This window comes from Synchiropus splendidus, chromosome 7, assembly GCF_027744825.2.
Source record: "Synchiropus splendidus isolate RoL2022-P1 chromosome 7, RoL_Sspl_1.0, whole genome shotgun sequence".
NCBI lineage: Eukaryota > Metazoa > Chordata > Actinopteri > Syngnathiformes > Callionymidae > Synchiropus > Synchiropus splendidus.
In genome coordinates, this window is record NC_071340.1 from 10,266,988 (window position 1) to 10,279,780 (window position 12,793).

At 38.9% G+C, this 12,793-nt stretch overlaps 1 protein-coding gene across 1 annotated transcript in view; it reads right to left on the reverse strand.

Annotated features, from left to right (window-relative positions):
• oxct1a (3-oxoacid CoA transferase 1a) overlaps positions 1-12,793 on the reverse strand; it is a 46,085-nt gene that overhangs the window by 21,135 nt on the left and 12,157 nt on the right. The window contains exons 8-11 of the mRNA XM_053870345.1: positions 3,906-4,013; positions 1,780-1,894; positions 1,107-1,201; positions 427-475 (exon numbers count right to left, since the gene is read on the reverse strand). Of these exons, the coding sequence (XP_053726320.1) occupies positions 427-475; positions 1,107-1,201; positions 1,780-1,894; positions 3,906-4,013 (367 nt within the window). The remainder of the gene's footprint in view (positions 1-426; positions 476-1,106; positions 1,202-1,779; positions 1,895-3,905; positions 4,014-12,793) is intronic.

Here is a 12,793-nt window from a genome sequence, read left to right on the forward strand (position 1 = left end):
AATATATCATAACTGGAGGAACAGAGAATTTATGTCTTCTTCGTATCTCAATAGAGCTAAGCATCAGGCAGTAACAGCACCATTGCCCCCAAGGTTGTTGTGATGGTAGTGCATTGTTCTGCTTGATCCATATCTGCAAGCATTGAGAAAACATGCAGAAATACAGTATGTTGTATCCGGATCTGTGTGGAATGTAGAGTTTGTTGTGTCAGTGAGTTCCGAATCACTGCTGCCACTAGTTGTTCCATTGAGCTCATTGCAATTAATGATATTTCAAATGCAGTGTCAAATTACATATATAAGTGTATAAATGTAGAGCAATAATATTGGGTTAAAAAATACATAATAATGCAGGTGGGAATGATGGCTTGGAAATCTTTACACTTCTGCTGACAAACTAAACTATGTCAATATCTAACCCCTCACCAGCGTTGATCAGGTCTGCATCCACTTCATCTTCTGAGGGGTACGGGCCCTGCAAGGGAAGGAAAAGCAAATAAATAATGCGCACACACACTCAGGCAAGACTGAGCATGACAGAGTGATGATTTCTATGATTAGATGAAGTATTGATTCTCTCTGTATTCAGCAAAATGAGCAATCATTTCAAAGAGGACAAAAGAAAGGAGGAGAGAAGAGAAAGGGGAAACCTCTGGCAGTGCCGGCAAAGGTGATTAAAAACATTTTTGAGCATTAGCATAGACGCCTACACTGCTGTCAACACATCTGATTGGAAACTCTTTCTATGGCTGCTGCAGAGACAGCAGTCTTTGTGAAAGTTCCACCAAAATAATGACTGCGTGGACCAAAAAAAAAAAAAAAAAAAAAAAAGCAGAAGAGAGAGTGTCAAACTTCCACTGTCTGTTACATAACAAACCTAGCGCATTTCAAATGCAGGATCCAACTTCAATATCAGTCAAGTTTATACACATTCATTCGGCCGCCTACTTATAGGGCTTTAATGGGCTTTAAAGTATTTCACCGCTGTTTAAAAAGTATCTCCACACAACGACTGAAGACAGAAAATGAGCGGCTCATTAGAGGGCATTGTGGAGTATGAAAGGAGGGAAACCTGCAGGGATGGAAATGTTCGGCGGGTATCTTACCAGTCCTAAAATTCCATTTTCACTCTGGAGGTGTACAGTGATGTCAGGTTTGATGAAATTGCTGGCCAGCATGGGGATGCCAATACCTAGATTAGCTGACGGCTTCATTGTTAAGGACGACAATCACTTTGACCGCAGACAAACACAGGTGAGTGGGATGCAAACATAGTTACCCCAGAAAAATGACTAAGATTGACAACGCTGAAATGAATGTCACATTTTGTTCACTTCCTTATTCACCAAAAATAAATAAAGCATGCTACATACACTCACTTCTTAGGGACTGTTGAGACCAAGAATAACAATAAAAAGACCTAAAAACCTGCTAATAGCTGCCCACGTATAATGCGGAGACAGTAAAGATGCTGCTTTTTTAAGTGGCGCCTGTGTCTGCTCATTGAAATGCTAATGGTGCCTCATAAAAGTGTTTAAAAGACAAAAACACAGACTGGGATCCCAAACCTCCACATGCGCGCCTTTTGAAAAACCACAGCCCCCTTCTAAAGTTCAAGAGTCTATTATACTGACCTCAGCAGCAAACAAATACTGTTGCACAACTCACCAGGGTGCCTGATCAATATGGTTATACTTTGAAGATGTAAAACACAATATTGATTAGGATCAGCCGGACTCAACTATCTTGTTAGTTTGTAAAATCCTTGTAAAAGGATACCGTACATCCCATCCTCAAATTCCAAGGCAGCACGTCGGATGATCCGCTCTCTGACGATGTCCGAGTCCTTCTTGGGTTTTGGCTTCTCCTCCTGACCTTTCTTCACTGTGCGTTTCTAGGAACAATCAGAGTTAACTCTAATTAAAAAATAATGCTTGTAATACAAGTTGTGCCTGCATACACTGCTGAGAAAGCAACAAGATTTGCGTCCTCAAGTTTTGGCATGGTCACCAGTCAAACTCATCTCCTTTTAACTCACTGGGGAGTGTTGAACAGTTGACAAATATAATAACAACAAAATGAGAAAAGACCACTCAGTCTAGACTCTTTGGATGAATTAAATATGTGTTCTCGAGGCAGTGCCTCATTTTGGCATCAATAAGCAATATAACGCAATTTCCCAGTCCCTGCTGACTGGAAAGCCCACATCATGCCAGCGCAACAAGATTTAATGTCATGGGGTTCCAGTGTAGGATTTCTGCCTCGAGATGTTTTGCTGTCTGAGCTAAGCAAAGGTATTTCTTCTATTTGTCTAGAGACTTGTTCACATTACTTCTCTCGACCTATCAAAGGTCTTTAGTTATAAAGCTATTGGTAAACAATATTTGTGTTCCTGCAAATCCTTCCTCAACCTCACACTGAGGGGACTTGAACTTGGGCGTCAAAATTGCAAAATTGCAACTGGCAGCATCACGGTATTTAAACAGTCCAGCTCCAAAAATGGAGGCTGATATAGTTAGTACTTCACACAAGAAGATGGCGGACACCTGTAACTACAACCTGGACAACATTTGTGGGCGTGTTTGTATCACAGTTTTGGACTATATCCAGTTGGAAAAGAAGGAAAGAAGAAGAAAAGATTAATGTTCATGTTCAGGAATATTCAGATTTCCACTCTACTTACTTACTGCTTACTGTATGACAGAGAGTGATGCTGCTTCTTGTGACAGGCAGCGCACACTGGAAAACGGGTGGTGTATTATTCCTTACAATAATACAATTTTCAAGCAACAGACTTCTGAAATAGTAAAAGTTGAATATTTCATTGAAAAACCTTGGGCGCCCAAAGTTAAGTCAGTGCTCTGGCTTTCCTGCGCTATGTTTCCTTTCAGTGTAGTCGTAGTTTGTTTTTCCCCATTTGTTGTACTGAGATATCACTTTCAGAGGGTACCTTTAGATAACTGGTGTTCTCTGTTAACAGTTTGAATAAAATTTGAAACCATTTTGTGTAAGCCAAGTTACCATCAAAGATCAAAATCATTGACTTAAGTGTCACCAAGTCAAAACAAAACTGGTGTTAGAGAAATATGAATGACCTTCTACTCGCCTTCTTTACTGCAATGACATCAATGTCTAATAACTAAACTTTGAATTAGGTAGTCGAATTGCATTAGTGCCTGCTGTGTTGTTATATTTTCAGATCAGTTAGACACATGACGTGTTGTCGAAAGTATATAACGTCTCTGCTTTTGCTTGTAACAGAGGAGGTATTTATTTGAAAATGCTGTCAGGGAGTACGGTGTGGAATAAATGGCAACAAAATATTTGGCATGGCATTGCTTAAATTGTGTAATTAGCAGAGCAGAGGTAGGCAAGAATGGCAAGAGCACTTAGTTTATCATCTTGAGGTTAAATAAAATAGTAGCTGCCAGACTTACAAGCATCGAGAGCATCTTTTGAGTATTGCCAGGAGGATTGAAGCTGAGCAACTGCACTTCTGGGGGCTGATTAATTCGATAACAAAGCTATGTGGAGTACAGTGATGTGCATCTTTTTTTTTTCTAATATTCTGTCATAATGCAGTGAGGAGGATTAGATTAGACTGAATGGTAATAATACCTTTGGCCGCGTGAATAAACTCTAAATCATGGTAAAACTTGGGCATACAAGGTTAACCTTAACCCTAAAAATAATAATTAGCTAATACTGTAATGCATAGTCATGAGCTTCCAGCAAAAGACATGATCGATAGTTCATACAAATCTACATTTGAATCTACTGACTACAGCAACACTTGATATGGTGATTCAGGCCTGACCAAATATAAATATAACCTGTAACAGAGACCTCTGGAGCACATCCATCTTGGGTCATATCTTTTCATTTCAGTGCTTTTTTTTTTTTACCTCAATGCGTTTTTCATAACCGGCTCCCTGGACCACTCTGTGGACGTAGATGCTGGGAATGTGGATGTCTTCTGCAGCAAAAGTTCCAACATCAACCACCTCCTCCACCTGAACAGAGGACACAAACCAGAATATTTAGTTAATTTAGATAAACCTATGAAACTGGTGCTGCAAGTATTCTTGCTGCTCATGTTGATGTTGAATTGTGTCGTATCAAAACCATTCTCACTATTCCACATGCTCGTCATTAAAAATAATTATCTGTCTTTTAATTTTACAATCAAATGATGGACCCATTCATACATTTAAACAAAATATTGTTTATTTTGCATCAGTTTGACAATAGCACAATAAATCACGATGGTGGCTATAGTCAAGTTTTTATATCACCTTATTTAAACTGAAGCTCTTTTAATGTCTTGAAAATATTTGTATATGAATTTCAGTTTTATCAGAATTTCAAGTACATTCAGAGTAGTGAAAACCCTGACCATTGTGTAGCGAAAAACATCCCTGAACAAAAGCAAACAGATTGCTTTTGTTTGCTTTTGTTCAGGGAATCCTCCATGTTTGTTGTTGTTATCATCCTAGCTGCGATGTGTCTTGTGCATCAGTGTGACCAGGAACTCCTGCACTTACAAACATTTTTTTTTTTCATATTGTTACATGTGTGCAATCAAAGTTTTCCATGGTGTGCTTCACAGACGTTTGTGATACTAATAATAATTTAATTTTATATGTGCATCAATAAAAATAAAAAAAAGTTAAATAATTTAAAAAAATAAAAATAACCACAATATGTTCAATATTTGATGGAACATGGGGAATACATCTCACCTCAGTCGCATTAGAAAAACTGAACTCCTTCCTGCAATATCTATACATTTAGAGTTGCATTTAAAAGCCCTGTTCAAGAGTCTTTTGTGCTACTGTTAAACCTTTTAATTTGGTTTAGATCACAATGATTATAATAGTTAAAACGAGTCACACAGCTCAACCCACCAGTGGAAAGACAGCACCACTTGCAAAAGGACATGAAGCACAATGTTCTCTATGCCCACAACGTAGAAAGAGAAGAAAGAGAGCTAAGCAGGCAAAGGTTGTGTGTGTAACTGAGACTACGAAAAGAAGTGATTCGCTTTGAGGAATAATTCACAAACTTGTAAACATTGATTTTACTTCAAGTCAGCATATTTGAAATGTACCACAATAGACCTACACAGCATCACAGATTCGCTTTTGTTTTTCCTCATTGCGCCGAAATTGATAGAAGGTAGTTGCTGGATCACGACAGAAAACACACGCTCCAGTGAGAGACATTGTCTACCTACGTACAAGATGTCCAGAGACAGCAGCAGCAGAGGAGTGTATATATTGGGTTATTTTCGGTCCGACAAACAAGACACAGATGGAGATGCCTATTGATTTAAGCAGTCGGGTCAACATGACTGCGATAGAAATCCCACAAATAATGCAGCTGCTCCACTCTGCTAACAGTAACATGAGACAGACAAAACCTCAGCCTACAGCATAAACTCAGAGACATGCAGCTTCATGTGTTTCAGTTGCTGTTATCCAGGGAGCCAACATCTTTGAATCCGTATTTTTGCAAGAGAAGTGTCAACCATGACCACCCTCTTGCCTGTGTAAGGCTAAAGGTAAGTTCAGACACTTCAGAAACTCTGTCATCAATAAAGGGACTTTCAGCTGACCACACCTCCCCCTCTACACCTTATGTGATACATATTTGCAATATTGATGTTAATAACAGTTAGTTCTTCAGAGCCAATTGAACCGAAAACCTCGACTGTCTCACATGCTGACTGAGAGGAGTCACTGGCTAAGAGTGGATCTTTGCGTTGTCATGGATACGCAGGCTTGAGGTGAGGCTGGGCCATTATGGACCGTAAAAAGAGTAGAAATCTGTTTGTTCTGGTTAAAGCAAAAAAAAAAAAAAAAAAACTCTCCAGCACCACAGTGAAAATCCAGCCATGGAAGAAGCGATTGTAGGTGCTAGTGGATGCCGCGGTTCCACAAATCCGCCCACACGTTCTCCGGGGGGCTCGATCTGTCTTTTCAAAAGATGATGATTTGCATAGACATCCTCATCAAGCATGATATAGTTCACAATGTAGCATCCTAAAAATACTGCACACCAGGAGGATCAGCTTAAGATATGGTTATCCTTAAAGCTAGGATCATATAAACAAATCCCCATTACAAGATTAATATTTGTTAAAGAGAAATCTCGATGATGACATTTAGAAAAACAATTGCCAACACTCTCTGCAACACGGTTCAAGACATCAGAACATCATCCTTCCTGTCTTTCATTCCCTCACATCCCTAAATGATTTGTCTTTTTGTTGCTGCCTGTGTTTTCTTTTACTGCCACTTGCACCTGACCACTCCTGTCATTGATTGGACTTCATTCAAACAGTCTGGCAGCATCAATGCTAACTGCAGCTGCTCCCTACGGCACCCTGAAGCATGTGTTTAATTAAAAGCACTGTACGCTACATGAAAGGGAGCCAAAATAAAGAGAATTTGTAGCTTTTGTGTGCAGCTTCTACTCAGGGATTTGAGGGCTTTGTTTTTTGTCTTTTTTTTTTTCTTTTTTGACACCACTATTTTCCAGCCGATACCACAGCCTTGAGAATCGGCGTATACCATACCAGTTGCAGATAATGTTTAGCGATGTGAACTGCTTAATGCTACACCTAAAAACACCACACCTATGAAGATGTGCTCTGCTTTTGTTTTATTAAACCATTGCGCTTTTAACGCCATATATAAACGTGCGACATGGCATGAATATTAAAATAATTAAAGAAAGATAAAATATGAGGCTACACACCTTGTTTGACGCAGCAGCAAAACTGCAGATATCTGGGTTCATGGATAGGATGGGTTGTTAAAAAAAAAAACAATAAGTCATTTTGGCCTGGATTACACCCAATATCAAAATAAATTTAAAAGAACAACAGCAAAGAATTACTTGGTCAATTTTTGGTCTTTATATCTTTTTGCATGTAAGCTACAGAGTTCATAAGATTGACGTACCGGAGAGTAGCAACAGCAGCATTTGAAAACTAAAGGTAAATAAAGATTCCTGGAGTAAACAACCAAAAAGAAGAGCGCTCATTTCTATTGGCAGTCAGAGTTCCAGCTGTCTACTGTGACAAGGACTCAATGACGTTAAGCTTATTTGCTATTCTTACTCCTGCACTGAATCCTGTCTTTTCGCAACGACAGCTTTTTCTATTTACTCGTGTCTCACCACAGGGAAACAAATGAAGTTCAAAACATCAGAAGTAGCATAAGTATTTTGGTAGCAAATAGCTGGCTGACAGGGTTTGTTTGTTCTATAGAATGGGTGGGCAGCCTTTTTCAGCTCGCAAGCTACTTATAAATGACCAAGTCACAAAGATCTACCAATGATAAAAACGCAAAAAACATTATGGTCCCTAAGGCACAATACACAAAGCACCGCAGACCCGCTGAAATGTAAAAAATACTGACAATATTAAATTACATGTAATTAAACCTAAGCCACTTTTTTTAATAATAAAACAAAAGGTGAATATGCCTTATCATTTCTTCGCATAAACTTTACCAACAGGAGGTTGCATGGTCACAGTTGCTACTGCATGAATCCATATGTCACATTTGTTCATATTTTTCACTGACCTACAAGATGCGTCTGTGCTGTAGAAAGGTCAGCGATTTACGCTCACCGACTAAAAAGTCGCGAGGATACATGACGTAGCTTCTGACGTGGCCCAACATCAAGACTGGTAATGAAAACAAACTCAAAACGCACATCATGGCGACATTTAAATTCGACTTGTCACATCAGGCCAATGAAATTACATTGACATTAAAGCGCTCAAATGCACAGTCAATTCTCCGCTACCACCGAAGCTTCCGTACAGCTGAGCTCAATTACGGTGACAATAAGCTTGTTTGCACCAAAATTCCATATTCCACCGATCAACCATTGTGATGGGTTGACTGGGCAGCAAAGCTTCATGGGAACTGTTCAGGTCACCATAACGGAGTTTATTGTTGACAGTGATGGCGACAAAAAGACACTGAGCGACTAACTAACATTAAATAAATGAATTTGAAAGCACTGTAACAGATAATAGATTAATCCAGACTCATCTAACGGTGCCATTGCGATCGACCCGGTAGAGCTTTGAGGATCAGGACAGCATGAATATAGTAGATAATGATGATAGTAGAAGTAAGACACTGTTGGAGTGACTGAGTCACGGTGAGTATTGACACAATCCATATCAACAAGAATGAACTCATAAACTTCTCCATGCTTACAGAATACATGAAAGTACTAAAGTCCTCTCTTCCCGCACACAGCATAAGCTAGCTTGCTACACCCACCTTTTCAAAACCACAGATGAATACATATCAAACAATAACGCAACAACAGAAATGAGTATACTGATTAATACCAGGTGCTTATTACTATTGTTACTATTTCCATGCCAATAGGTCACATCACCATTTTACGTTCTTCACAGAGAAAATTAATCCGTTTTAACACTTCAATTAAATATGATGAGGAAAGAGCTCATACAATTTAAATGGGCGGTGTGTGTTCCTTTAATCCAGGTGATGCATCCCTAGCAACATTGCTCAGATGTCGTTCAGACACAAGGTTCAAGGAAGGATGAAACATACAATGATGGTGGGACGCAAATGAGCAGGTGTGCGTGGAGCGACCTGAAAGCAATCGTGTCCCAGCATCTTCCGAGAGATTTTTACATCAATGGGAAAAGTGCGAGGCATGAAGTGAGCTGGCAGGACAACACAGAGAATGAAAGCACCCTCTGGGGACATGGCAGCTTTCTTTTTTTTTTTTGAGAGAGAGACAGAGAGAAATATTCTCTGCTTTTTTAGGCACTGAGCTTTGTCAAACCCTGTTCTTCTCAAAGAGATTGGTACAATCCTTCCAGCAAGAGTGCCAAAGAGAAGAATGAGGCAAATGTGGCAAACACAGTCATCTCAAAATCCTTGGTGAGATTAACACAGATTAAAATGGTCCATCGCATGGGGTCTGGATGACATTTGAGAGCCAATCCATTCATTTAAAGTGTGATTCTGGACCATAAAACTTGACATTTTGTAATTTTATCTCCTCTGCTGGACGAGTCCAAAACCAATTACAGGGATGGCATCTTTCATTCCCTTAGAATTGGTCCACAGTAGCATTAAATTACAGTTCTCATACATTTATACATATATATTTCAGTTTGGCCCAAATCTACAGTACAAATCCAACTGTGCAATATTCTAAAACTAAGATATATGCCTCGCTGTGATCATGTGCCATGATCATATCATTTGAAGAAGCTTTCTAGTGCAAATCCATTTTTAAAAGAACAAAGATCAAGCAATGTTATGGAGTGAATGTCTTTTCATAGAGATGAACATCATGGCTACATGGAAACCATTATTTAATTCAGTCTGATGGATTTGTTAAAAATTCCCAAGGCAAGAATTAGAGCAATAATTCAGGAGGGCTGATATGACATCCATGATTAGAATTTTAATTAAATTATGGAAATGAATCCCAATTTGTGGGACCATTTTAGATTTTAATTACAACCATATTTAAATATGGACTCGTCATCATAGATGAGATCAGCTCTGGTTGAAGTGCAAAACAGGGCAGAGCAGATAAGTTTAAGCCTCATGGTATTGACTGGAAAAATTCAGTCATTTTTGAGCAACAAATTATATTTACTCCCATCTGGTTCCCCGGTTATTTTAAACTGGTGGCATGATGATTCAGAGGCGTCATGTTGGGTTGTTTAGGTCTTTATGCAGCGCTATATTCAACAAGAAGAGGGCGGAGTATTTCTATGTTGGGAATGTCTCTAATATTTTGGGCGCATCAGAATATCCGCACATGCTGGGTGGAAACTGAACTGAGGTGACACTTTGTTTTCAGTGTGAGATTAAGGATCCCCACTTAAATTCAATGTAAAACTTTAATAAATGTATGTCCTAAAAACATAAGTGAGAAGATACTCTGAGCTGAAAACAAGCTATGCATTTTATTTTGCGAGTTCTGAAGCACACCATTCAGAAAGAGAAGACTGTGCCAGTAGGCGGCCAGGAATGAGATAGATGGTGACACCACACTCTCATTACTCTGTGTATTTATAGTCACTCCATCGTCCTCGCCACGTCTGTGTGGGCACTTGGCCACCGCTCTGCTGCCACTTTGAGGGCTCAGCACCAGCTCCATGTTGTAACCCAGCACAACGACGACACAGTCAATCTGTTTCCTCTATGTGGAGGCCGACGCACTTTATGACAGTCATTATGGTATCCAAGAAAATGGCAGACAGTGAGCCAATGCAAACCACTCAAATCACTGCAGAGACTGAAATTATATATTTTTCCCCTTAGCATTCACAAGCTACATCCCAGCTCGAGAAGCTGTGGTGACATTTCAAACAACACTTGAGCTTCGCTGCAATGTGGCCAGGTGGAGGATAATAGAAAACCAATGAGGAACTTTTAACTTATAGTCAACAACATCTGACAAACGCATTTGTTACTTCAAACATTCTGTTTGTGCATATGATGAGCAAGATGTCTTCACATTTCCTGGCTCAACTCAATGGCCTGTGCTCCAGTTTCTATATTTACTCTCCACTCAGTATTGTAAAACGGAATCATTAAAATTTCACCACCACACAACACATTTTCAAAAGAAGCAATACCCTTTTCCCATAAATGCGAGTTTCGTGCTTTCAGTTTTGAAAAAAATATAAATGAATATTTAAGAAATGACTGATTTATTGTAAGAAAAACAACAATATTTATTCAAAGATTAAACTGGACTCAATAAGAATAAACATTATTAATGAATATGAATATTTCTGTGGGGGAAAAAATGGGTGATGGACATATTCTAAGATTTAAGATTTAACACTGGGTATAAAGGTCATACATTTAATGTTACACAAAAATATTTTAAATTAAATAGAAATAAAATAACCCCAAGGACCACAGGAACTAAACATAATCTGGACAAGGCTTGACAGTGAACCTCTTCAGGCAGGTGATGATAGGGACATTGGGGATTTTAATTAACCGATTAAAAATGATGAAACTTAGCTAGTGAGCGCTTGTTGAACAGTGCGCAATCATGAGGTTGAAGTGAGTTTAGACAAGAATGTTCACTTGTTATTTAGGCAGCTGTCACTGAGCAGATGTTTAGAGAAACAGCAGCCACGTTGCAAAATTCTCAATACTAAATTCCCATTAGAACAGAATGTTACATCTTTGCCATATGTACATTGGTGGAAATAAGTTTTCAGACACCCATTCTACTGTGTCCTAATGGCAGGGCTACTTAATAATAATTTGATGATGTGATGGTTTATTTTTTGTTCAGTTTTAATACATTATCTGTTATTTGTTGACAATGCTGAGAATAGACATTGGAAGTGTCAAGAATTTAGTTTCGTTAGTTTTTTTTAACTAAAAAAACGTCACTTGTATTTGTGTCTGTATATTGCAGCCACACCATACATGAGATTGTGTCAAATGTTGAGGGTATCCGAAACCTTTTTTTTTTTCCCAGATCAAGATATTATATATTATCTATTTCCTCTGCTCGTCCTGTACTTCAAAGCTCCGTCAGTAGTCAGGTTTCCATCCAACTGTTTTGACACTGTTTTAACTACGCTCAACATCTGATCGCGGACAGATTCCTGATGTCCATTTTTTAGTTTCCGTTTCCTTGTTCCCCGACAAACATATCTCAGCCGCCATTTTCTGGACCACAGCGTATACATGTGACATGATGTCCCGTCCAGTCATTGCTGTATCTGCAAAACATGTTGCCATAGCAAAAAGTCGTAATTTCCTTTTACAGATACAAAGACATGTCAACCTCTTCAAAGCGGAAAAACTTTTTTTGCAAATGTTCTGCCTTTTTCAAAGCGTTTGCATTCAAGTTTATTTTCGCTATTTGTGAGAATTCCGTCACGGATGAGTACAGAAACATACACAACTGAGCAGCCAGTCAAAAAACAAGTGTATATGAACCACATTGCTGTTGCTAACATGTTCTGTTATCAAGGTGCCTGTTCAGTATATTTCCGCTGAGATTGCAGACTCTGGAGTAACACCATCAGTCGTCGAGAGTCGTGAAAACAAACAACTTCACAACAACATTTTACTGACAGGTGGTCTTGCACATGCCAATTTCACTGATGTCTTGTTTCTGTATAGTCTTCATTAACCCACAGTCATATTGTCACAGCTATCAAGATACCGCAAATAGCCATCACGTAACTTGCTTTCTTTTCTCATGTTTTCTCATGACTGATAACCCAAATTAAATGGTAGTGAACTGGCTACATCATTCAAGGCATAATATGATGGCTAAACCATTTCAAAACAGCTAGGAATAACTGACGTTCCCATCGTGTTATCAAATCCCAAACACTGTTTAGCAGCACACCACATCAAAACCGAAATTCCAGTTAGTGTCAGTCCACCTCAGAGGACATAAAGCACCGCAGTAGAATCAGTCTGCACACCACTTTTAGTCATGAAACAAAACACCATTAAAGTAACTCAACAAAGGACTGTCACAGTGCCAACAGTGGTAGACCTTCAAACGCAACTGAGCAGCCATTTATGAATTTAAAAAAGCAGTTTGCAATCATTGTCTATTAAATCATGAGGAGAGCTGTAGAATAAGACTCACTTATTTTTGCCACTGATTGAGCACTAATACACCATGAAAAGTCATTGTTTAATCCCCACTGGATTACGTTGACATCAGAGTCGACCCCAGGGTCTGACAAAACTAAATAAAATTGTTTACATTGATTCAC